We start from the raw sequence: 27223 nt of genomic DNA, 5'->3' as shown, positions 1-27223 counted from the left end.
GTACGGTGGATACAGGAACATCAATCTCTCTGGAGATGGACTTGTAGCTTTGAGATTATCCATGGTTAGCTACAATGTTGTGTCTGACCTCCTCAGACAATTTTCTGGTTTTCTTTCTTTTCTCGATGCTCATTGCGGTACACACAGTGACACAAAACAGCTGAATGACTCCTTTTCTCTATTCAAACTGTTTGAATGAGTGATTTTTACATTGCAGGCACCTGCAATTCACCACAGGTGAGTTCAATTCCAAAGTAAAGGAGAATCACCTGCTTGAAATCTAATTATTTCTAACAATTTCTAAAAGGTGCCAATAATATTGTCCGTGCCATTTTAGGATTTCTGTGTGGAATAAGCTAAGATTCAGTAATTTTTTCAGCTTTTTTGTTTTGTTCCATTGCAAACCAAAGAAATACAAATATGGATACCAAAAGATTTTTTAATTTCAACAATTTTCTGGAAGAAATGGTGCATTATTTGAAAAAAGTGCAAGGGTGCCAATATTTTTGGCCACGACTGTATGTGCTCTCTTCTCTGCAACTACATACATGATTTTAATGAAACTTGACCACAAGCTTCATATCTTCATATCTAGCTGAATGTCTCGGCTCATAGCATACCAAGTTTGAAGGCCTCATGAGCAGTATCTGGGACGCCATTAATTTATCGGCATAGAGGCTAATTTGAAAAATGGGTGATTTTGATCCAAAATGCCTTATAGCTCCGGTGAAAGATTTGGACGTGACAACAAGCAAGTTTGGATTATTTGGATTATATGGATCGAAATGGTGTAGAAAAACATAATTACTCATAATTACTGAAGAAAAACCGTTCACCTGGGTGGGTCACAAGAATCAATTTCTCGCCACATTTAATGTTCAGGGCCCACGGCCTATGTCTGTGTCGAGAATTATCAACACCTTTGACTTCATTTCATATCTTAATCCTCTGTTATCTGTCTAAATGTTTCTCTTTAAAGTGCTTGCTACGCCTTGCAGCACAAGTATGGCAGGAAATGAACAAGTGCTGTCAAACGGCAGTTAATGCCAGGGTGATCACATCACAGAGCCCGTGGGATTGCCGTTGGCTCAAGGTGTCGCCATTATGGCTCGAGGTGAATGCCGTTATGAAGTCATGGTGCTATCGTTATGCCCGAATAAGCCTGCAGTAATAAAAGGCAGGATGCCGGGAGAAAGCCATAGTTTCCCAGAAATCGACTCAAACAGGGTTCCCCAGAATTGGTCCAGGAGAGGCTTTCTGGAACCGGCAGAAGATTTTCCCTATCGGCTGAGAGGAATTTTTCCTGGTTCTGGGCCATGGAGCGTTTGCCCTACCATGGAGCCGAACTGCCCTCAAAACCCCTGCATGGCTTTACCGACAATCTCTCCATTATCTTGTGAATCCCCACTCTGTCCGTCTATTGTGGTGTATCTGATGGGTCCAGATAAGATAAATAACTAAGAATCTTCTGATCGTTCGTTGGCATCGAGGGCGTGTATCGGTAGGAGATAACCCTTTGAGGACCACAAGCATCTTCAAAGTAATTGTCAGATACAAGACCAGTTTTATTATTAGCTTAGCTATAATAATCACAAATATGAATTTAAATTTAAGAGTATACATGGCAAAAAATACAATTTTTAAATCAACAAAAAAAGGAAAATGATGGAAATGACAAAAGCTCTTACCCAGTGTTCACTACAATGTTTACCAATGTCGAAACAATGAAATCTAAAATTGCAGGGAAAATACCGGAGAAAATGTTTAGGGACATATTTGTCCCTTGGTCCTAAAAAAAGATTTTTATTGTTGGTTGCATCATTTATTTTTGTGTATTGCTTAATTCTTCTTTCCCTCTCCCAAGACATTTGCTCGAAAGTATACACCTGTTCTTGGGGTGAATTATATTTGTCCAGGCTGCTTTGTTTGGTGGTTTAGGCTGGTTGCAGGTTAACAGTTGAAGTATGGTTCAAATAGTTTTAGACCTCGCTCGTGACCTCACGGTTGTTCTGCCAAATTAACAAGAGGCTCAGGCATCTATCGGTCGGTGTGGCCTCCAATTAATTCCACGGCACGAGCAGTGTAACGTGGCAAACACACCCGGGAACTTGTGGACTTAGCTGGCGGTTGCGGACGTTTGGACACGACCCACGGGACTCCAATCAGGCAACCGGAATGGACCCGCGGCTGTAATAATCCAATATCACAATGCAATATAACAGAACATAAAGTTGCCTACCCCTCCCCCCTACACCCCCCCCCCCCATCCCTTCCTCCCCCAACCCTCTCACCCTCTTGGCGTTTCTAGTATAGTAAGTTCTGGAAAAACAGCAAGAAAATAACGCAAGCCTTTCCAAACGGATCCAGTGAAAAGTACTGCACAGCATACCATACCTCCGGCTCTGGTCTTCCTGGAATAGGCATATGTTTTCCGATGGGTTGAGACTTCCGCCGAAGCTGGTAGGGGCTCGTGGCTTGTGCCGGCTCCGCAGGTTCTGCAGCCTCCCCCGATCCAACTCTCATTGTCGCAGGCCTAGCCCGCGCTCTTGCTGTGCCGTCCAGGACTGGGCATGCATTGGGATGGAGAATGGCAAGGAAGTCATGAGATGAAATGCAAAACAATTTCTGGTAGCTATTAAAATGGTTTTGAAGGGAAGAAATAGGTTTTGAATAACAGGTGATCGGCATGATAGACCCCGGTGACCATAGTCTGTCTTTTTTCAATGGGGGCTGAGGTTCATGGAATAGCTGCACTTGACTGGACAGACGGGTTCAAGTGTCCTACCAACATAATTGCACAATGAACAGCAGAAGACAAAGTGCAAGGAATATGCTCAGCTCGAATGCAACAACTGCGTCCGTCTTATTACAGAGATGTCAATGCATAAGCAGACTTTATTAGCTGTAGAACCCAGGTGAACATGAGACAACAGCAATAACAAAATGTAGGATTCCTGGAATGCCAAAAGGAAAGCAATATCATCAATAGCACACTGCCAGCATGTCCACAACTGCTGCATCATAGTCATCAAATGCAATTAAAGACACATGCAAGTCGACGTTGACTGAAGCACTTCACGAGGCTTTCGAGTATTAAAGGCATCACGTCAAACTCAAGATCGCCAACAAGTGCATCGTCAAATCAGGGTTACAAAACCACACACAACCCCTGCCTCCCCCCTCACCTTACAGCGCATTAACTTGCCCACCCTATCCAAGATCCAAGATCCAAGAAAACCATCTGCCTCCCATTGACCAAACATAACCTTCTCAAAGTTTAAAAGCCGAAAATCACAGCACTACCAATGGCAATGTTACAAGAAGCCGTAAACAAACATGCATGCATTCCACTCATTTTACGGTTTTGGTGTGTTCTGTGATTTGCATGCCTGTGTGCAGCAAAGTTTAGTTTCGCAGACAGCTTGTTATTAGAATGCCACACACTGTTTTAATACTTGGGAAGCTTCTCCACGACGAGCTAAAGTACGACTCCCCCATTCATGTGGGATTTCGAATTCCAACGAAGACGAGTTAACGACTCAAATTACACAGGTGCGTCACACAGGTGAAGCTCACAATGAGAATAAGGCTTCACTTCCCTGTCAAAAAACATGCAAGGAATGGACAAAACCATCTTGTAATTTTGCACAAAGCAATTTAGATCACTGCAAAACCACGAGAAAAAAATCAAGCAAATGAAGGATAATCATTGAGAGAACAGAGATACCGCTGAGCCACGACAGGCAGGATCTGGATACAAACATGAACCAAAATTGAATCGGCTTGTTCCCGTCACCAAACCAACCCATCCACCTAGTTTTGTCATAACTTGTCGATAGCTTTTTGGAAATATAGTATATATATATATATATATATATTTAAGAAACAGGAAGTAAATTCCTGCGTGGGGTTAGTGTGAAAAAATTCTGACTGAACCCGGGACTCGAACCCAGGAACCTCGTCACTTACGTGGTGACAGCCCACTGAGCTATTGAGTCTCCGGGATATCCTCAGAGATTTCTCACACTAACACTGCGAGCTTTACAATTGCCAATGTCTTACGTGCCTGCTCGGCAGACCCCGGATGTGAGTGTATGTATGTGTATGTAAGTGTGTGAAAGTGCATTGAAGATGAACTCATCTAACAATTTAAGAAACAATATATATATATATATATATATATATATATATATATATATATATATACGTATATATATATATATATATATATGACTCCATGGTAAGATCTCCAACCTTTAATTGAACAAACAATGACAACGTTTCGATTAACAACATGTGCCAAAGCCACACGCCTCCGTTAATCTTCCTCAAGAGTGATAAAATCATCTCAACATCCCCTTATATGCAAAGTGGGTGGGGTATATGCAAAGTGGGGGTGGGCAAAGCTGGACAGCCAATTAAACAGTATCACACAGCTCTCGTGAACTGAGACGTTACTGACCAAATTCAAAAATCAACCACATATTAATGGCTCAAAAGAATCCTGTAAGCAACGCTGGATTATTATCACTCAAGTGTTTAGAAAATCCGGAACAATCATTACATTTAATTAGAAGTTAAACTTGTAAATAATTAAATTGTAACTTAAATTAAAACTGTAAATATATTAAAGCAAATTTTTTTAAGATAAAATAAAATTGCCATAATATCAAGATCATCACATGTGGCCCTATGCGGTAAAGGGGAATGCAGGCTGGGGGGGGGGGGGTGGTATTAGGGGGGGATAAAAATGGGGGGGGGGGAAACCGGAGGGGGGGTGGAAGCGGAGGGGGAGGTTTGGGAGAGGGGTGGTTTGGGAGAGGCATGTTTGGGGAGGGGGGGGGGGGGAGGGGGCAAATTGTCCAAATAAAAACCTTGTGTGACATATTATGCGGACTCGTTGTTCAAAGTACGGAATGCCTGCTTCGTTTACACAAGAGTGGATCAAACGCTACCGGTAAGTCAAGCACCTCTTGTGTGATCGAGGTTAACAGTTTTTTCTGTGTGCCAAGGCTCCAAAACACGTCTTCTGTTTCTGTTAGGTGTGGAACCCAAAATATGAACCCTATCCCATAAAGGTGTGTGGCCTTCCTTAAGGCCGTGCTTGGTAATAGCAGATCTGCTGGGATAATTACATTCAAATGCTTTTTGGTGTTCAGCAATACGTTGACCTAAGGTCCTCCCGGTTTCACCCACATATTCAGCTCCACGACCACAGGGCACTACGTATACCACCCCTGACCTATCCTTCCTTGGAAGCTTGTCCTTGATCCTCATAAGAGCTTGGCGAAGGGTGAAAACCAGTGTGAAACTAACCCTCACTCCTGCTCATTTCAAAATTCTGCCGACCCAATTTGCCCCCTCCACACTCATCTCGTCTTCAATGGTAGATGGTAACTCACGTGCTCTTTTTGAGAGGGTGTGCACGACCGTTCTTTTGTGTTCCATTGGATGGCAAGAATTGAAATCAAGGCAGCGATCAGTGTGTGTTGGTTTTCTGTACACCGTTACCTTTAAGGCTCCTTTGGGATCCCTTGCTACGAGTGTATCCAGGAAGGGAAAGGCTCCATTTTTCTCCTCTTCAATGGTGAAATTAATGGAGGAAAAGTTTTATTTATGGTCTCATGTATAATGCCCACCTCATCAGAGTGACAGATGACAAATGTGTCATCCACGTACCGGAACCAAACACGTGGTCGCACTAACAGGGCTGGAATGGTGTGTTCCTCCAAATCCTCCATCACCATGTTAGCAATCACAGCCGATACCGGGGAACCCATAGCGGTGCCATAAACCTGCTTGTAATATACCTCATTAAATACAAAGTAGGTGGAAGAGCGGCAGGTAGAAAGCATGTCACACACGTCTATCGGGCTTAAAGCTCCCGCAGTCTCTTTCCATCGATCATCATCCATCAAACGCCGGTTTGCCACCTCAATCGCCAGGGCTATGGGCACGTTGGTAAATAAAGACACAACATCAAACGAAACGATGGTCTCGTGTGCTTCGATGGTGAGATGCTTCACTCTTTCAGCAAATGCTGTGCTATTGTGCACGGTTCGCTCTGTCGTCCCCACCAAATGCTTCAAAATGTTTGCCAAAAACTTGGATAGAGCATATGACGGACCATTAATACAGGAAATGATTAACCGTAGCGGAAATCCCTCTTAGTGCACTTTCGGTAGCCCGTAGGCCCTGGGAGCCACTCCCTTACTGCTGTACAGACGTTTGTACGCCGCAGCTGATAGTCTTCCAGTCGCTTTTAATCTGTCGATCTTTTAATCTGATTAAAAGATGCTTGCCAAAATTTGGTTTGGTTTTTGGCAAGCATTTTGAAGCATTTGGTGTCCTGGCGATTGAGGTGGCTAACCGGCGTTTGATGGATGATGATCGATGGAAAGAGACTGCGGGAGCTTTAAGCCCGATAGACGTGTGTGACATGCTTTCTACCTGCCGCTCTTCCACCTACTTTGTATTTAATGAGGTATATTACAAGCAGGTTTATGGCACCGCTATGGGTTCCCCGGTATCGGCTGTGATTGCTAACATGGTGATGGAGGATTTGGAGGAACGCACCATTCCAGCCCTGTTAGTGCTACCACGTGTTTGGTTACGGTACGTGGATGACACATTTGTCATCTGTCACTCTGATGAGGTGGGCATTATACATGAGACCATAAATAAAACTTTTTCCTCCATTAATTTCACCATTGAAGAGGAGAAAAATGGAGCCCCTCCCTTCCTGGATACACTCGTAACAAGGGATCCCAAAGGAGCCTTAAAGGTAACGGCATACAGAAAACCAACACACACTGATCGCTACCTTGATTTCAATTCTTGCCATCCAATGGAACACAAAAGATCGGGTGTGCACACCCTCTCAAAAAGAGCACGTGATTTACCATCTACCTTTGAAGACAAGATGAGTGAGGTGGACCATCTTCAAAATGTGTTGAGGGCAAATGGTTATCCTGATAGCTTGCCACCCAAGAAGAAAACGACAAGGGCTTCCCCACACAACAGGCTGAGACCGAGAGAACAACCAAAGGGTTTGTGTGTTCTGCCTTTTGTACCGGGGGTTTCACAGAGGGTCGGCAGAATTTTGAAATCGGCAGGAGTGAGGGTGAGTTTCACACCGGTTTTCACCCTTCGCCAAGCTCTTATGACGGTCAAGGACAAGCTTCCGAGGAAGGATAGGTCAGGGGTGGTATACGTAGTGCCCTGTGGTTGTGGAGCTGAGTATGTGGGTGAAACCGAGAGGACCTTAGGTCAACGTATTGCTGAACACCAAAAAGCATTTGAATGTAATTATCCCAGCAGATCTGCTATTGCCAAACACGGCCTTAAGGAAGGCCACACACCTTTATGGGATAGGGTTAATATTTTGAGTTCCACACCTAACAGAAACAGAAGACGTGTTTTGGAGGCTTGGCACACAGAAGAAACTGTTACCTCGATCACACAAGAGGTGCTCGACTTACCGGAAGCAGTTTGATCCACTCTTGTGTAAACGAAGCAGGCATTCCATTGAAAAACGAGTCCACATAATATGTCACAGAAGGTTTTTATTTGGACAATTTGCCCCTCCCCCCCCCCAAAAACACGCCTCTCCCAACCCCCCCCCGCTTCCCCCCCCCATTTTTATCCCCCCTATCACCCCCCTTCCCGCATTCCCCTTTACCGCATAGGGCCACATGTGATGATCTTGATATTTTGGCAATTTTATTTTATCTTAAAAATTTTTGCTTTAATATATTTACAGTTTTAATTTAATTTACAATTTAATTATTTACAAGTTTAACTTCTAATTAAATGTAATGATTGTTCCAGATTTTCTAAACACTTGAGTTATAATCCAGCATTGCTTACAGGATTATTTTGAACCGTTGATTTTTGAATTTGGTCAGTAACGGCTCAGTTCACGAGAGCAGTGTGATACGATTTAATTGGCTGCCCAGCTTTGCCCACCCCACTTTGTATATACCCCGCCCACTTTGCATACAAGGGGATGTTGAGATTATTTTATCACTCTTGAGGAAGATTAACGGAGGCGTGTGGCTTTGTCACATGTTGTTAATCGAAACGTTGAGTGATTGTTTGTTCAATTAAAGGTTGGAGATCTTACCATGGAGTCATTTGGATTTACTCCCAACTGCAAATCTTTGCATATATATATATATATATATATATATATATATATATATATATATATATATATATATATCAATATCAATATATATATATATCAATATATATATATATATCAATATATATATATCTATCTATCTATATATATCAATATATCAATATATCAATATATATATATCAATATATCAATATATATATCAATATATCAATATATCAATATATATATATCAATATATCATATATATATATCAATATATCAATATATCAATATATATATATATATATATATATATCAATATATATCAATATATATCAATATATATATATATCAATATATATATCAATATATATATCAATATATATATATATCAATATATATATCAATATATATATCAATATATATATATATCAATATATATATCAATATATATCAATATATATCAATATATATATATATATATATATATATATATATATATATATATATATATATATATATATATATATATATATATATATATCAATATATATATCAATATATATATATCAATATATATATATCAATATATATATATATATATATATATATATATATATATCAATATATATATATATATCAATATATATCAATATATATCAATATATATCAATAAATAAATAAATAAATAAATAAATAAATATATATATATATATATATATATATATATATATATATATATACACATACATACATACATATATAGTTTTTGGCCCATCTCCGGACATCCGGTCCCTCGGGCGACGAGGCTTGCTTCGAGCTCTCCACGGCATCGAAGTTTGAGTGTTTTCCCATTCGTGTCTTTGTCGGGTTTCCGCTGGTTGTTTTGTTGTGTGTGTGTTGTTGTGTGTTTCTGTTTAGTTTTGTGGTTGTTGCGGATTTGTGTGTGATTGGTCGTTTTTTATTCGTGCGTCGAGCGCGGCCTGGTCTTTCCGGGCTCCCTTCCCCCTGTCGGTGTTTTGTGAATGTAAGTTCTTTCCTTCATAGTATTTGCTTGTTTCTTTGATTTTCTTTTCTCCCCCCTGCCTCTCACGGGCATCTTACCCTTTGTCCGGCGTTTTTAAAAACAGGACAAACGGATAGACAAAGAATTCTATATTGATTCTTTCTTTCCTCCCAGACACGTGCTTGTTCGCTCTCCTCCCCGTCTCGACTTGTGCCCCGCCCACTGTATCTCGTTTTCTTCCGCCTCTGCTCCTTCTTTCTCAAATCCACGTTCTCGCTTGGAGACTTTTCCCAGATTGTTTTTCATGGTTTTCATGGTTCTGTTTGGATATTGTTGGAATATGTTTAAACCGCAGCCGTGATGCTGACGCCGCCCTCCCTCCCCCCACCCCCTTCCAGAATTTCCATGTTTTAAACGTTTCCCAGTGTGTACCCTGGTCAGAATAGGTACACCGTATCCCTGCATGTCGTAAGAGACGACTAAGAGGGTTGGCGTCAGGAAGGGCATCCGGCCATAAAAACATTGCCTCAAAAAGAGAACCATGACAATTACAACTACATATGGGCAGGGTGCAGCCCGAAGTGGGGATCGGTTTCTGAGGTTTGGGACATGGAATGTAGGGACAATGACAGGGAGATCAGGAGAAGTGGTGGAAGTATTGGTCAGAAGAGGAGTGGGCATATGTTGTGTGCAGGAGACGAGATGGAAGGGAAGTGGTGTGAGAATGGTGAAGGGTAGGCAGGGACAGAAATACAAGTTTGTGTGGCAAGGGTGCCCGGAGGGCGTGAATGGTGTTGGTGTCCTGTTTTCTGAGGAGTTTGTAGACAGTGTGGTGAGTGTGACTGGAGTGAGTGATAGGTTGATGATGGTGAAAATGATGATTGGAAAGCTCTTGGTGAACGTCATCTCGGGATATGCTCCGCAGGTTGGTCGAAGCGATGAAGAGGACAAGTTCTGGTGTGCGATAGAGAAGCTGATGGAAAACGTGAAAGATGAGGAAGTTGTTGTGGTGGGAGGAGACCTGAATGGACATGTGGGAAGGAGTATGGATGGTTTTGAGGGAGTTCATGGGGGTTACGGATGTGGTGTGAGAAATGGAGAAGGTGAAAGGATTTTGGAGTTTGCTGATGGAGCTGATTTGTTGATTTGTAATACTCAGTTCCAGAAAGAGGATAATAAGCTTGTTACATACACGTCAGGTGGGTCGACGACAACCGTTGACTACCTGATGGTGCGTAGGCGAGATAGGGGGCACCTCCGGGACGCAAAGGTGATCCCAGGGGAGGAGGCTGTTTCACAGCACCACTTGGTTGTCTGCGACATAAGGGTGAAAGGTGCGAGGAGAGCTCGGCGGGTGAAGTACCAACCGAGAATGAAGGTGTGGAGGTTGAAGAGGTGACAGTAAGGGAGTGCATTAAAAGAGAGGCTGAGTAGGGTAGAGGATGATGTGGTTGAGCTTGAAAGTGGTTGGATGTCAATGAAAGCTAGTCTGTTGGGAGCCGTTGGTGAGGTATGTGGATGGACAAAAGGACCACCGAGGCACTCGGAAACATGGTGGTGGGATGATGAAGTTGGAAAGAGGATTGACGAGAAGAGGAAGAAGTTCAAGGAGTGGCAGAAGGCGAAGGATACGGGTGCAGAAACAGCAGAGCATGAAAGTTATAAGGCAGCCAGGAAGGCTGCAAAGAAAGAGGTAGCAAAGGCGCAGGAGGCATGTAGGAAAATGTTCGGAGAACGCTTGGATTCGGAAGAGGGTCAGAAAGCAGTATTCAGGATTGCAAAGCACATAGCGAAAGAGAGGTGTGATGTGATTGGGGTGAGTTGCTTGAAGGATGAAGTGGGACAAATCGTTGTCGACCCAGATGGAATTAAAGGAAGATGGAAAAGATATATGGAAATGCTGTTGAATACAGAGAATGAATGGGATGGCAACATAGAGAGTAACCCAGTTTTAGGACAGGCAGAGAAGATAACTGAGAAGGAAGTTGAGGAAGCGATGAAAGCAATGAAGAGTGGAAAAGCGGGAGGGCCGACGGGAGTTGTGGGAGATATGTTGAAGGCAGCAGGAAGTTGGGGTGTGAAGAGAATGACAGAGATCTGTAATCTGGTGGTGAAAGAAAGCCGCATTCCAGTGGATTGGGAACTGAGTACCCTCGTCCCTCTATACAAGGGGAAAGGTGACCCTCTGGAGTGTGGCTCGTACCGAGCGATAAAGTTATTGGAGCATGGAATGAAGGTATTGGAAAGGGTGTTGGAGAGGAGGATAAGGAAGAAAGTGAAGATCGACGAAATGCAGTTTGGATTTATGCCAGGAAGAGGAACGACATACGCGCTTTTCATTGTGAGGCAGTTGCAGGAGAAGTACATGGAGAAGAGGAAGAAGTTGTTTTTTGGGTTTGTTGATCTGGAGAAAGCATTCGATAGGGTTTCACGCAAAGTATTGACATGGGCATTGAGGAAGTTAGGAGTGGAGGAATGGTTGATCAGAGTTGTGATGGCAATGTACAAAAGAGCGCGCACAGCTGTAAGGACGAAGGACGGGAACAGTGGTGAGTTTGAGGCGAAGGTGGGCATGCATCAGGGGTCGGTACTAAGTCCACTACTATTTGTAGCTGTGATGGAGGTGCTGGCTCAGAACGTAAAGGAGGGTTTACCGTGGGAGTTGTTGTATGCAGATGATCTGGTGTTGATTGCGGAAAGTATGGATGGACTGAAGGAAAAGATGAACAAGTGGAAGGAATGTATGGAGACAAAAGGTCTGAAGGTGAATATCGGAAAGACGAAGGTGATGGCAAGTGGTAAAGCATGTGGTGAGGTGGAAAGAACTGGGAAGTGGCCGTGTGCTGTGTGCAGGAATTGTGTCGGAGTGAACTCCACTCAATGTACAATGTGCGCTGAGTGGGTTCATCAAAAATGTAGTGGTCTGAGAGGGTCATTTACCAGTGTGGCAGCTACATTCAAATGTAAGGTGTGCACAGAGGGAGCTGCAGATGGAGGAAATGTTGAGTTGGATCTTGGGGACGGCGTGAAGCTGGAAGGTGTGAAAACATTTTGCTACCTCGGAGACATGCTGAATGGAGAAGGTGGATCAGACTCGGCAACGGTTGCTCGAGTGAGATGTGCATGGAAGAAGTTTCAGGAACTGAGTGGCGTGCTGATGAGGAGGAGAGTGTCGCTGAAGCTGAAGGGAAAGGTGTATGCTGCATGTGTGAGAAGTGTTATGATTTATGGGAGCGAGACATGGGTAATGAACATAGAGCAGCAACGAAGGCTGGAAATGCGAATGGTTCGATGGATGTGCGGAGTATCGTTGAGAGAGAGGAAGACAAATGATGAATTGCGAAAGATGATGGGAATATTACCTGTGATTGATGCTGTGAAGAGGAACAGGTTGAGATGGGTTGGTCATGTGTTGAGGAAGGATGAAAGTGACTGGTTGAGAAGAGTGATGGAAATTAATGTAGAAGGAAGTAGAGGACGGGGAAGACCGAGAAAGACTTGGCTAAAGATGGTGGAAGAAGAAATGCGGGCAAGGGGGTTAACAAGGAGAGATGCAGAAAATAGGGCAAAATGGAGAAGATTGTCATGGGGACCGCAAGGCTAACCCCCGCTCTAGCAGGGAAAATGGCCTTAAAATGCATGTTGTTGTATGAATGGTGAGGAATCACTTTTACAATTAAAAATTCTGGTATCCGAATCCAGATCTTCACCAAAATTAAACAATTCTTCCTTGCGACACACCCAACCTGTCCACCAAGTTTCGTCCAAATCCATCCATAACTTTTTGAGATATCCTGTTGACAGACAAACAAATGACAGGGAGAAAATATACCTCTGCCCACTTTCTGTGGCAGAGGTGATAAAACAAAGGCATCAAATTCAAGCAACATCTCAAGCCAGGTGAATGGTTGGTAGACAAGTAAAGCTTTGTCCTTCCTTCAAATTACTGCAGGCCAATTTCTTACTTCGGAGATTGCCGACACAACTGGATTTTATTCACTCTCTGCTCACCAAACTCTCATCCTATGGTATCCATGGAAATCTCCACGCATGGCTTGCGGACTTCCTTTCCGGTCGCAGTCAACGTGTGGCCCTGAATGGATTTCTCTCATCTCCCCTTCCTGTTCAGGCTGGAGTTCCTCAAGGCAGTGTTCTGGGCCCTGTGATTTTTCATCAATGGTATTCATCAATGATCTTTCCGACTCTCTGGAAAATCCGCTTTATCTCTTTGCTGCTGAATCCACTCCCTGCCGCTCCATTACTCAACCCTCTGATTGGCAGTCTGCAGCCTCCTCACTCTCTGCAGACCTGGACAAAATCACAAACTGGACAAACAAATGGAACATGTCTTTCAATCCTGACAAATATCACACTCTCACTATGTCTCTCCGAAAAGACCGTCTGGAAAACCCTCCCATCTACTTTCTCAACAATCCTCTCCAAGAAGTTCTGTCACTCAAGCTTTTGGGTCTCACTATCTGCCATGATCTTTCCTGGGAAAATCACATTTCCAAACTGGCCTCCAAAGCCAGTCGACGACTGGGCATCCTCCGTCGTGCGAAGTCCTTCCTTGGCACACCTGAGCTCCTCACCACATAAAAGGCTTTCATCCGTAGCTCAATGGAATACTGCTCTCCACTCTGGGCTGGTGCTCCTGCCTCACACTGAGCTCGGCTTCACTCTGTTCAAACCAAAGCTTTCAGGATCATTGGTATCTCCCGCGATGAAGCTGATTCTGAGGGCCTTTCACTCACTCACCGCAGGCAGATTGGTGGTCTTTCTGTCTTCTTCTGACTTCTCTCTGGCCTTGCTCCCCTAGCTCTGTCTGTGCTGTGTCCCACAAATATTCCTGCGCACAAATGTGCAGTGCACAAGAACTGCCAGCTTCTCTGCTCACCTTCACTCTTTCATTCATCTTTTCTCCCGCCTCTGGAACAAACTCCCTCACTCTCTTCAATCTCTCTCCTCCCTCCAGGTCGATAAAACAGCTGTTCACCACTATCTCTTATCTTCCCCCATCCAAAACTTCAATCTTTTCTGCACCCGTTAGCACACCCCAATCCACATTTTTCAATCCCCGACTTTATTCCTGAAATTCCTTGTGTCAATTTGTTTTGTACCGTGTACCCCCTTCCCCCCCCCCCCCCGACCCCCCACCAGCCCTCTGCCTTCGAACAGATCTTCCGATGTCCCTGTTTTTTACTGTTGTGCTTGTGTGCTTCCCTCTCTTTCCCCATATTATCCCCCTCCCTTTATTACCCTGCGTTTGAGCATTGAGTTACGTACGTGTGCCGTGTCTGCATTTTAAAAATTCATTTTCTCGGCAACCGTTGGTCCGATTGACATGAAATTTTCACCATAGGAGGGCCTCCTCCTCTAGAATATTTTAATGATTATTATGACGTCATAGGTCACGTGGTACAGGCGCCATCATGGAAAAACTTCACACTTCTATAGCTCTGAAACCACTCCATGGAAAAAATTGAGACCTGTCTCATTGTCAAGTACTCCCCATGGGGGAATAAGATGTTAATGATGATGTCATCGGTGCCTTCGTTATGATGTCATAATTAGACAAACACAACACTTATCCATCCGATCATTATTAAAAAAAATTCAGCAACTGTTCGTCTGATGGACACAAAATCTTCACCATGGAGCGCCTCCTCCTTTGGAATATTTTAATGATAACCATGACGTCATATGTCATGTGGTCCAGGCGCCATCTTGGAAAAATCAAAAAATGTTGCACCTCAATATCTCCAAAACTGCTGCATGGAAAAAATTGAAACATGGCTCATTGTAAAGAACTCCATATGGGGAATAGGTGTTGTTAACGATGACGTCTTTGGTGCCATAATTATGACGTCATAATTTGAGCGATTAGCGATTCGTCATGGACAACGCTTCGTCTGATCAGTTTGAAATGTATCGAGCGTGATCTATGCAACAATTATATTGGAGAATATAAACTTATGACGTCATCGTTCACGTGGTCTAGCAGCCATATTGGATCAAAAAAAAAAGAAAATGTTCAAAAACAGAAGAGTTGGCTGGCAAAAAGTTGACTGTGCAGGCAAGGTAAGTATTCTATGAATACCATCGAGTTGTTTTACGTGTCCATTTATCTTTTTTGTGTTTTATGTGTGAATATGTGCTTGATGTGCTGGCTCTTAAACGAGCCTCGATCTTGTATACAAAAAAACACAAAAAACAAGTACAGATACATTCAACGTTCACCGCCCCCATGCCAAATAATTTAATATCCTCCAGCGCGGCATTGCTGGGGTGCCTCCGGCGCCTGGCAATACCGCCGTGCAGCTCATAGAGACTGTATTTGGAGGGAGAGGTGTCCAATAATTGATTTATTAATTGCATAATTAAAATCAATTAAAGATTTTCAAAAACTATTTTCCTAATCAATTGGCTAATAACATAACTAAACCACTAGTGCTTCATCCAAAGATGTAACTTTTAGAAAGTTTATGAAATAAGTCATTAATAAATAAAAAAAATGTAATAATTAATTTATTAATCAACCAGCTGAATGCACCCGGCATTGTCCAGGTTTTTTAAAATGAATTTAATCTTCTGTACATAGGCCTTACTTCTATAATTCAGCTTTTACTCGCGGTCGAAGAAGATTGACTACTATAATTCAGCTCAGCTTTTAATTGCGAAATGGGCCCAGCCCAGCCGAGGCGGCCTCGACCGGCCTCGCCACCTAGCCGATAACCTTCCCAGGGCCCGTCCCGACATTTTTAGTTCTTTTTGAATGAATTTACTACTATAATTCAGCTTTTACTCGCAGCCGAAGAAGATTGACTACTATAAGTCAGCTCAGCTTTTAATTGCGAAATGGGCCCAGCCCGGCCGAGGTGGGCCTCGACCGGCCTCGCCACCAAGTCGATAACCTTGCTGGGGCCCGTCCCGACATTTTTTGTTTTAGAGGTTTCCTCCGATCTTTCACCGTTCAGGAGATTAGCGTTTGCAGACAAACAAACAAACAAACAAAAACTTTCTTTTATATATATATATATATGAGAAGATAGACAAATAATTAATCGATTAATTGATTAATCAATAAATCAAAAATAGCCTTTACAGCCAGATCACTTGGTCATTGTCATGTCCAAATATCAGCTTCCTCAGTCAAAAGGTGCCTGAGATATTGCCCAGATGAGAAATAAAATAAATAAATAATTAATAATGAAAATAAATAAATAATAATCAAAAAAAATAAAATAATTAATCTATTCGCTAATAGAACACATAAACCATCACCATTTTATTAGAATCTGTAACTAAAAAAAAAAATTTTTTTAGTCATTAATCGAATAATTAAATAATTAATCGATGAATTGATGAATTGATTAATCAATAAATCAACAAGTACAGATACATTCAAAGTACACTGCCCCCATGCCAAATAATTAAATATCCTACAGCGCGGCATTGCCGGGGTGCCTCCGGCGCCCGGCAATACCGCAGTGCAGCTCATTGAGGCTGCATTGGGAGGGAGAGGTGTACACTAATTGATTGATTAATTGTAGAAATTAAAATCAATAAAAGATTATCACAAAATATTTTCTTAATCAATTGGCTAATAGCATAACTAAACCACTAGTGCTTCATCCGAAGATGTATCTTTTAGAAATTTAATTAAATAAGTCATTAATAAAGAATTAAAGAATTAATTGATTAATCAATAAATAATTATTAATCAATTAATCAATAAATAAATAATCGATTAAATGATTAATCAATAAATCAAAATATCCTTGATAGCCACATCACTTGGTCACTGTCATGTCCAAATATTAGCTTCCCAGCTCAAAAGGTGCCTGAGATATTGGCCAAATGCGAAAGAAAATAAATAAATGATTAATAATGAAAATAAACAAATAATAATCATTAAAAAATTAAATTATTAATTAATTCGGTCACAGAACACATAAACCACCACCATTTCATCAGAATCTACAAATGATTTTTTTTTAAAGTAATTAATCGAATAATTAAATAATTAATCGATTAATTGATTAATCAATAAATCAAAAATATCCTTGAAAGCCACATCACTTGGTCACTCATATCCAAATATTAGCTTCCGAGCTCAAAAGGTGCCTGAGATATTGGCCAAATGAGAAAGAAAATAAATAGATTAATAATGAAAATAAAAAAATAATAATCATTAAAAAATTAAATTATTAATCAATTCGGTCATAGAACAAATAAACCACCACCATTTCATCAGAATCTGTAACTTTAAAAAAAAAAATTTTTAGTCATTAATCGATTAATTATTTAATTTTTCGATTAATTGATTCATTGATTAATTAATAAATCAAAAATAGCCTTTGCAGCCAAATCACCTGGTCATTGGCATGTCCAAAGTTCAGCTTCCTAACTCAAAAGGTGCCTGAGTTAATGGTCAGAAGAGAAAGGAAATTTGATTAATTAAATAAGTACTTAATTAATCGCTAATGACGCTCGTCTGATCGAATTGTTTCTTCTTTTATCTCGACGACCGCTGGCGCGCATGAATTTTCCCTGTCCAATTCGGCGACCGTCGGCTTTATTACACTCCGTGTCGCAATTTCTATACCCCTGGTCAACTTGGCTGCGCTCTGCTCTACCTCGCTCTCCACGCGTTCCTCACACCGCGTCACCTCGTCGTGTCCCATTGCGACCTCCTCGCTCAACCTGCGCCCAATGACCTCCCCTATTTTTTTTAATGTCTCCCCTCGGGTGTCCATTGCTTTTTTCAATTCGTCCTGGCGACGCCTTGCTTCGTCCCTCATTTCTTTTAATTCTGCCCTTGATTTGTCCCCTTCCCTTTATGTGGATGCCATGAGTTGAATCACGAGTGCGTACAGGTCCGAAACCGCTGGCACTGCGGGCTCGGCTCTCGCCGCCACGTGCGAGGCGCTGCCATTTTCTACCCCTGCTGCCAGCCCATCACTTTCCTCCTCTTCTACCAACTCTTCCTGTGGGTCCTGGGTTATTAATTCCTCCTCATCATCTACCCACACCGGCATTCGACCATCTTGGCTTAGCCATGGTACGAATATAAAATTTTGGATTAAAAAAACTAGATTTCGGTCCACTCGTAATTTTGAGTGCGTGAAGTGCACTCCAGGTCCAATCCCACTCCCCGACACCAATTGTTACGGTTCTCCGCCGCCCTTCTTACCCTTACCAAGGGGGGATTAAGCCCCTTGTTCTTTCTGGGCTTGGGGGAACCGAGAGACTTGAAACGCCTCTTCCGGGCAAACGCAAGGTAGGGTTTCGGGACCAAGTCTCACTCGTACCTAACTCCCTGCGCCGCCACAGAAGCGGGGAAGCAAGCCTCGCACGAGCCACGTGTGATTTGGGGTACACCGAGCGAATTGAGTACCACGTGGTCCGTGCAGTCACCATTAATTATTGGACCCCGATTCGAGCGATTCTACTCGTACCACGCTTAGTCAATGAGGAAATCACGAGAACGATCGAATGGAAAGGAAGAACACAGGTTTAATTATTATTCCCACACGTATGTACAATGATCAGTAGACGCAGAGACACAGTGCAGCTTTTAATTGGTGCAGCACTTAATCAGTCTTATTCTTAACCCCCGGACTCGGGCCCGTCACACTCACACAGGGAATTGCAGGCAGGTTGATGTTCAGGCCAACCGCGCCGACGTTGTCGTCCAGGAACGGCCCCGTCTGGCTCTCCACAGTCCCAGCACGTCCCGCGAAGATGGCAAGCAGGCGGTGGAAGGATCCTCGTAGCGCGTCTCCCGAACAAAAGGCAGCCGATGAGGTAGGAAGGAAAACGTACGCGTCTCTCAGCGCGGCTGGCGGTTACACAGCGCGTTATCACTCGCGTAATTTAATGCACTTTAGCGGCTCGGCTTCAAGCTCAACCGAGCGTCGTTTTCATATGAGCGCGTATCCTGGTTCATGCGCGTCTTCCTCCACTCAATGCCAACTCAGTCCTCTTACTGCTTTCTTCAATCCAGTTGCTCGCAAGTCCTTCAACTGCCAACTCTTCAACTGCTCATCGCGCGCGAGTCCTCCTGGGGGCTTTGCGCAACCACTTATATTGATACGCCCCGAACCTTCTCGAACCTTCCAACCACGCCCTGTGACGCAGTCCTGCCACCACACCCTCTGAGCCCTGATTGGCGGCTCGCGCTTACCGTCAGCTCCTCTGCCGCCCTCATTCGGTCCAGCCCCGACCCTCGTAGGCCTGCCTCGTGTTAATTCACGCCAAAAGAATCAAAGGCAGCGCAAAGAGGCATGAGGCTAGGGAGGCGGGATAGTCAATGAAAGTAGGAGTAGGACCTATTCTCCTTACTCTACTCAACGCAGAACTAACACAGGAAAGGACTGCGCTTACATTCACTAATAAATAACTGAACTATCGCGAGGCTTCATGTTGTGGTGCATCTACCTACGAGGGGGATTATCCTTTATTCCAAAACCACAACACGACACCCCTCTCTCACCAGACTCGTCCTGAGTCAAACCCACCAATGGAACGACCAGTAGAGCCTGACATGCAAAATGAATATTACGTTTAAATGTGACACATAGGTGTGGTTCCCCTAGCATTTACTCTGACCCATGTGTGCGACAGTTTTAGCACTAGATATGTGCCTCCTATTGCGTTGAGCAGCTATCTAACAGTTTCACACCCACAACTACCCAAGTATTTCTGGAATTTCAAACTAAACACATTGCAAGTGGGCACATTCTTATATTTACAAGCACAGAACTTAACTTTATTTACAATGCTATGACCCAGGACCTGTACTTTAGGAAGAGAAGATTGGAGGGGAGAGAAAACACAACAAAAACACACTCATAAATGGCACTTGCTGCTTGCTTCTTGCATCTTGCTTCTTCTGTGTGCGTCTAATAAACCGGCTGGCCCCCTGACCGGCATACAGGCCATTTGAAGCATCAGGGCTATCTAAACTTGCAGAACTTCTTTACCCCTAGCACACAATAATAAAAAACTGCTTTTTATTTCTTTCCATTGGCCAGCTGGGCCGTTCTCACGTGGTCCAACTGCATGGCATCAATGCCACTCAACAAGTGGTCCGAAGTTGCAAGATGATTTTGCAGCAATATGCTGCACAGCAGAGGTGCAAGTCCACAAGGCCCGTGGTCCATAGTGTGTTGCAAAGGGTGCAGCAAAAGGATTGGCAGCAAGGTGCAGAAGAGATGCTGCACAGTTCGGTCTCCAAAATGGTCCTGGGGCGGTTGGCGAGACAAAGCACAACAAGCAAACGGAAAGGACGCAGTGGCACACAGAAAAACAAGGCGGTGCGGCGCGAGGGACGCGGTAGAGCAGGCAGAGCAAACTCGTCCCGAGCCGTCCGTAACCCCCACCGTTGGCTACACTACCCTGGCCCCCCTTGTATTTACAATCCGTCTCTACGTCCTGTCTCCCATATCCCCCTCTATACCAAATCTGTCTCCAAATCCCTCCCAGGAAGGAAGGGATGGAACACACACAATGTCACTTCACGTCATGATGCGTCTCACTACTCAATCAGTCCACAGAGCCTCGGTGTGGAGCTCGTCCTCCTCAGTGAATGGCTGTGGATGGTGCGAAGGGATTTCTTACATCCTAACTACACCACTAACATTTACACTCTTTAAACTACCCGGGGTCGTACCCTGCCAATCGGCCTCTTTAAACTATGTGGTTCTAAGAACCCGAATTCCCATTGCCCACACTGTGGTGCCCCCCGAATTTGGGTCTCACTCCCACAAATTTTCACTCGTGCCCTCGCACAATTTCGGGGCTGGGTCGTGTGGCTCCACCAACCGGTCTACTTACCTGCGCACCTCCGCCACTGAAGCCGCCACCCGAGCTTACCTGCTCCTTGCGACTACCTAATCGGGGAAGGCCATCCCTGGCTCTTACTCCCTGATGCCCACCTTGGCATTGGGCAACCCGGGTCCTCTCCTGGGATGCTCGGGCCCCACTCAACAACTACCCTAACCGGCTCCCAGAGCCTACCTACGGCCTCACCTGGCCGACAAACTACCAGTTGCGGAGTGCCTCAATAACCATACGCACTAATTAAGCCACACGCCCAGCCATTCCACAGACTCATGCACCCTACAAAACACTTCTTGCTACTACCTGCACCACAGGTGTCAATATCCATACAATTTACCTACGCCCTCTACCTGGCTTTACACTACCCACCCCGGGCCTTCGTGAATGGGTTCCACTCCCCCCATTCACTCCTTCGCATCATGCATTCCACACCTTCTATTCCACACCAAGCATTCTCACACCAAATATTCACACCCCAAATATCTCGCACCCCATTTATTTCTCACACCACTACTTTCACACACCATTACACAATTCCATTTATTTTTCACAATTCTCAAACACACAGCATCATCTATCTACCTACTTCCCCTAAAACTCGTGCTTCCCCGTCGTCCCTTTACACTATGCACTCCCTTTTCTTTATCAACCATCGAAGCTACCTACGTCCCCTCTACATTCCAGGTATCACTACTTAATTATCTTGTCCCTACTGTCTTCTAGATCCCTAACATTATCCGAGCCCTCCCTCGGCTAGCTTCGGTGCCCCATGGAGGCAACCATTGCTGGCACCTCCATGTGCCTATCACTGCCATCCCCCTATACTAATGCTCATGCCCCCCCCCTCCCCCCCCCCCCCCCCCGCGTGAGGAATGGTCAGGACCATTCCCCCACGTGGGGTACACCACTTCCCCAACACTACTCCCCCTAGTCCTCTGAACTATGAGCCCCCGTCAGTTGAGGTACTGGGTCCTGCCTCGGTCTCTAAGGCCAAGGCGATCCATGAAGGCACCTGCTCGCCCGTGTAGGTTCTCACTCGGTCGGCATGGACGATCCGAGGGAGGGCTCGTGGTCCCATTTTGATCTTAATGACCACGTCACAAATTTGCGCCAGGACGACCCCCGGGCCTTGCCAAGGCGAGGTGAGTTTGGGGCGTCTGCACTTCCGTCTCCGGGGATTGAAGAACCAAATCTTCATCCCCGGAGAATACTGGCTCCTCTGGCTCCGGTGGTCGTACCTGCGCTTCATCTTGGCACCCGCCAGCTGTAGCTGGTGGCGTGCGAAGGCATGGACCCTCTCCATGCCTTCCTCGAGGTGACGTGCATAGCCCTCCCCCGGCGGTCTATTAGGGACTTCCGGCACGGGACCGCATAGCAGATCGGCGGGAGCCCGCAGCTTCAGCCCGTACATGAGCAGCGCTGGACTGAATGCGGTGGCCCCATGCTGGCTAGTTCGGTAGGCCATTAACAAATACGGAAGATGTTCGTCCCAGTCGTCCTGACGGGTGGTGGTGAATTGTGCCAATTGTTGGATCAGGGTTCGGTTGAACCTTTCCACCATCCCATCAGATTGTGGTCTCAAGGGCGTTGTCCGTGTTTTCCTAATTGGCAGGAGCCTGCACACATCTTTTAGAAATTGGCTTTCAAAATTTCGACCCTGGTCGGTGTGCAGCTCCTCCGGAATCCCATGCCGACATACAAATCCTTCCACGAAGACCTGTGCCACAACTCTGGCTTCTTGGTTAGGGAGGGCACAGGCCTCCGGCCACTTGGTGAAATAGTCCATAACAACTAGGATGTATTTATTACCTTGGCGGGTGCGGGGTAGTGGTCCTAATATGTCCATAGCCACCCGCTCAAGGGGGGCCCCCATCTGGTGTAATTGAAGGGGGGCCCTCATCCTCCGTGCTGGTCCCTTTTTAGAAGTACAGGCGTCACATCTCCGACACCAGTCCTGTATATCGCGCCCCATATTCACACAATAGAACCTCCGGCGGACCCGAGATGTTGTCTTTGTTCTGCCCAAATGACCGCCGGGGCGGATACCATGCACCTGCTGCAAAATGGTGGTCTTAAATTGGTCTGGGACTATCACCAGCCAGGAAGTTTTCACAGAGGGAATCTCTACCCACTTGTGGTACAAGATGTTGTCTTTCAATTCCAGGGTTTGCCATTGAGCCCAATATGCCTTTGTTGGCGCCCCGAGGGGGGTGACCTCTTCCCCACTAGGTCTTCTCCCCAATCGAACCCATTCGTGCACCGGTCCCAGTACAGGATCCTCCCGCTGGGCCGTGCTCCAAGCCAAAGTTCCAAATTCCTCATCAGTGGTTAGTGGCAAGATTGGTCCTCTCATCCGGGTTGCAAGGACTACGAGGGTAGGGATGGGGTCTGCCAATTGTTCCCCGTCCTCGTGTCTCGCACAAAACTTAGTTTTCCCCCAAACAGGGACGTCGAGAGAGTGCGTCGGCATTCCCTTGGGCCTTTCCGGCCCTATGGGTCACACTGAAATCGTATTGCTGCAACTTTTCCAACCACCTTGCAATTTGGCCCTCAGGTTCCTTGAACCGGAGGAGCCATTGCAGGGAGGAATGGTCAGTTCGAACCAGAAATTTGTAATGGACTATTTCTAAGTTCCAGAATTACTATTACTATTTGTAATTTGTAATGTCGTTGGAGGTATTGACTTATATAGGGTTGGTTTTCTAAGGCTTATATCAAAATATTAACTTATATCAAATAAGTCTTTTAAGGTGAAAGCGCGATGACGTCACCACGTCACGCGGCACGAATACGCGCCTGTGTCGTCGGAGGTATTGACTTCTATAGGGTTGGTTTTCTAAGGCTTATATCAAAATATTAACTTATATCAAATAAGTCTTTTAAGGTGAAAGCGCGATGACGTCACCACGTCACGCGGCACGAATGCGCGCCCGTGTCGTTGGAGGTATTGACTTCTATAGGGTTGGTTTTCTAAGGCTTATATCAAAATATTAACTTATATCAAATAAGTCTTTTAAGGTGAAAGCGCGATGACGTCACGCGGCCTTGCCTAGATGTAGGCCGCACCTCATTTTGTCGAATAAAGTGGTATTCGGGTGGTTCCGGTATTTGGGACCGCAGGGATGGAAAGTGCAGGTACGGGGTGCCAGGCACTCCCCAGCCGGCCCGCTCTGAAGGTTCGGATCGGGACACCGGGATTCATTCCGGTCGCCCGGTCGGCCCGGAGGTGGGGGTGCGGGGCCTGTCACAGAACGTCAAAACAAACGGCCTGCCGGGGCCGCCCAAAAGTCGGGCGTGAGGGGCGCGTCCACTAATGGAACGCCTCTCGCTTCCCAGATCGAGGGCCACGTGGTCAGGAGAACCTCGTCCCTTCTGGTTGCCTTGCCGTCCCACCGTGAGCGCTGGTCAGGGTGTACTTCAAGCTAAGCTTGTGTTAAGTTCCTCCTTGCCCTCGCAAGGGAAAGGCAAGGGTCAAGCTCTCCCAAATTTCCAAACACTAGAAATTGGACGTCTCAAATTAATTAATTAATTAATTAGTTAATACATCTCAGTCGCCCGCGACCTCTCCAGCGCGGGCGTCGAACCAGTTCATTTCCGGTGCGACCGGGCCGAGTATCGGCCCGGCCCTGGCCGAAGCCGTTGATTCCGCCGTGGCACGCTAACGCGTAGGCTCGCGCGTCCCCTACCGTGCCCACGTCGCCATGTCTCACTGAATAAGAGAGTCAGACGTGGTGCCCGGGGACGGAGTTCGCTGTCTAAACATGGTAGCGCTAGGCCAGTGGGACCGCCGGGACCCACGTGCACTCACAAGTTGTTATGCGCGTGGGCGGCAGTATCAGACCGGGGCGCCCAAACGCTCCCCGGCTAAAGTTCATCCTGAAAGCGCCCACATTGTGCGGACAAACCCCACCAAGTCGAGGGCCACGTGGTCAGGAGAACCTCGTCCCTTCTGATCACACTGTGCCTATCGGCCGGCCTCGAAGACCGAAATTGTGACTATGTCACCCTAAAAAAATAGTGTCACCCTAAAAAAAAAAATAATGGACTATTTCCAAGTCAACCAGAACCAGAAAATAAGTACATCCTAGTTGTAATGGACTATTTCACCAAGTGGCTGGAGGCCTATGCCCTCCCCAACCAAGAAGCCGGGGTGGTCGCACAGGCCTTCGTGGAAGGATTTGTATGTAGGCATGGGATTCCGGAGGAGCTGCACACCGACCAGGGTCGAAATTTTGAGAGCCAATTACTAAAAGATGTGTGCAGGCTCCTGTCAATTAGGAAGACAAGGACAATGCCAGTAGTGTATATATGTTGCTTCTGGGACACTCTCATTTTCCCATCGACTTACATGTTAATTTTCCTCTTAACCTCATTGCCCATTAACACCTCTATTTCTCCCACCCTAATCTTTATGAACCTTTTGTCTATAGTACCTATCCTTAATGTTGTTCATTAGACCACTCAAACACTACAAATATTTGTTTTCCCTTATAGACCTATAATCCTTCTTCTACATATCATCTGGCAGATTATCTTTGACCCACTCAAACATCGACCCATTCACTTACATGTTAATTTTCCTCTCACCTCTTTACGAACCTTTTAGCCTTTTGACATACTCTTATTCTCAATGTTGTTCATTAGACCACTCAAACAATGATTCTACGAATATTTGCTCCCTCTCACTCTCTTAATATCAATGATCCCGAGTAGACCACTCAAACAATGATCCTACAAATATTTGTTTATGTGTGGGAAATAATTTAATTTTTTTATTAACTTTTTTTACTTTTAACATTAACATTAACTTTTTTAGATATTACCATACTCTTACCTTTTTTAATTAATCCCTCACTTTTGAGAAATGACTTGTGATAAAACTTGGATAATTTCCCAGAAGTCTCCCATTGTCTTGCTTCCTGTTTTGCACCCATGCTCTGAGATTCCTTGAAATGTCGACAGGCAGTTCAATTCCCGAAAATACATTCTGTTCATGATAAAAAGCCATGTTCATTTCAATTTTATACATTGTGAATCGACGAAGATGAGTATCAAGTTGTCTTTTTCTAGTCTTTCCTCTGATGAAAAATATATCGACTCATCAGGATATTGGTAAATTCATTCAGAATTAAAGTGTTCAATGAGAGCTTTGTATGTGATTAATTTTATGATTAATGATATATTTTACTCTTTATTGCAGCAAAGTGAATATTGTGAATAACCTGGCAGAATATCAAGTTGTTCCTCAAAAGTTTCACAACGAACTGAATATGGGTTTGAACAACCTGCCTGTTTCACCGTTCTTAGAGGATTCATGTGAAAGGTATGATACTAAATAAAATACGTTGGTGTTAAATGACGCTGCCTTAGTGTGTGTGTGTATGTGTGTGTGTGTTCGTGTGTGTATGTGTGTGTGTATGTGTGTGTGTTCGTGTGTGTATGTGTGTGTGTGTATGTGTTCGTGTGTGTATGTGTGTGTGTATGTGTGTGTGTGTATGTGTGTATGTATCTGTGAATGTGTGTGTGTGTGTGTATGTGTGTGTATGTGTATGTATCTGTGAATGTGTGTGTATGTGTGTTCGTGTGTGTATGTGTGTATGTATCTGTGAATGTGTGTATGTATCTGTGAATGTGTGTGTGTGTGTGTGTGTATGTGTGTGTATGTGTATGTGTGTATGTATCTGTGAATGTTTATGTGTGTGTATGTGTATGTGTGTGTGTGTGTGTGCGTGTGTGTGATGTTTTGTCAGGCTTACTTCAGCGCAGTAATTTCTCTATTTGTTTGCAGTATTAACCTCGAAGACCAAAAATTTGAGTGGGTTGATTTTGATCTCCCAAGGAGTGGTTATTTCCTACCAACCTGTGATACTCTACATTTTCAACTCAACGATCTTGACGCTAAGCTTGATATTTTAGAGGTAAGCATGTGTGTGTATGTATTGTATGTGTGTATGTGTGTGTGTCAATGTGTGTGTACACCGTTTCAAATAGGTACACCACATCCCTGCGCATCGTAAGAGGTGATTCAGGGTATATCATTCATATATTTCTCTCCTTGCTTCACCCCCTCTTGTATTTAATAGCACTCTCTGCAGACCTGGACAAAATCACAGACTGGGCAAACAAGTGGAACATGTCTTTCAATCCTGACAAATCTCACACTCTTACGATGTCTCTCCGAAAAGACCGACTGGACAACCCTCCCATCCACTTTCTGAACTCTCCTCTTTTGGTATCCATGGAAA

General features: G+C 44.5%; 1 protein-coding gene across 2 annotated transcripts in view; it reads right to left on the bottom strand.

The window, feature by feature from the left end:
* Nucleotides 1-27223, bottom strand: part of LOC137426732 (F-box only protein 11) — a 164158-nt gene that overhangs the window by 87452 nt on the left and 49483 nt on the right. For both annotated transcript variants that reach the window (XM_068115549.2, XM_068115550.2), the window contains one exon: nt 2395-2564. In XM_068115549.2, coding sequence (XP_067971650.1) covers nt 2395-2564 — 170 coding nt within the window. The remainder of the gene's footprint in view (nt 1-2394; nt 2565-27223) is intronic.

Source organism: Myxine glutinosa, chromosome 5, assembly GCF_964187855.1.
Source record: "Myxine glutinosa chromosome 5, kmMyxGlut1.1, whole genome shotgun sequence".
NCBI lineage: Eukaryota > Metazoa > Chordata > Myxini > Myxiniformes > Myxinidae > Myxine > Myxine glutinosa.
Note: the sequence above shows the minus strand (reverse complement) of the source record. Positions and strands in the feature narration are given on the sequence as shown.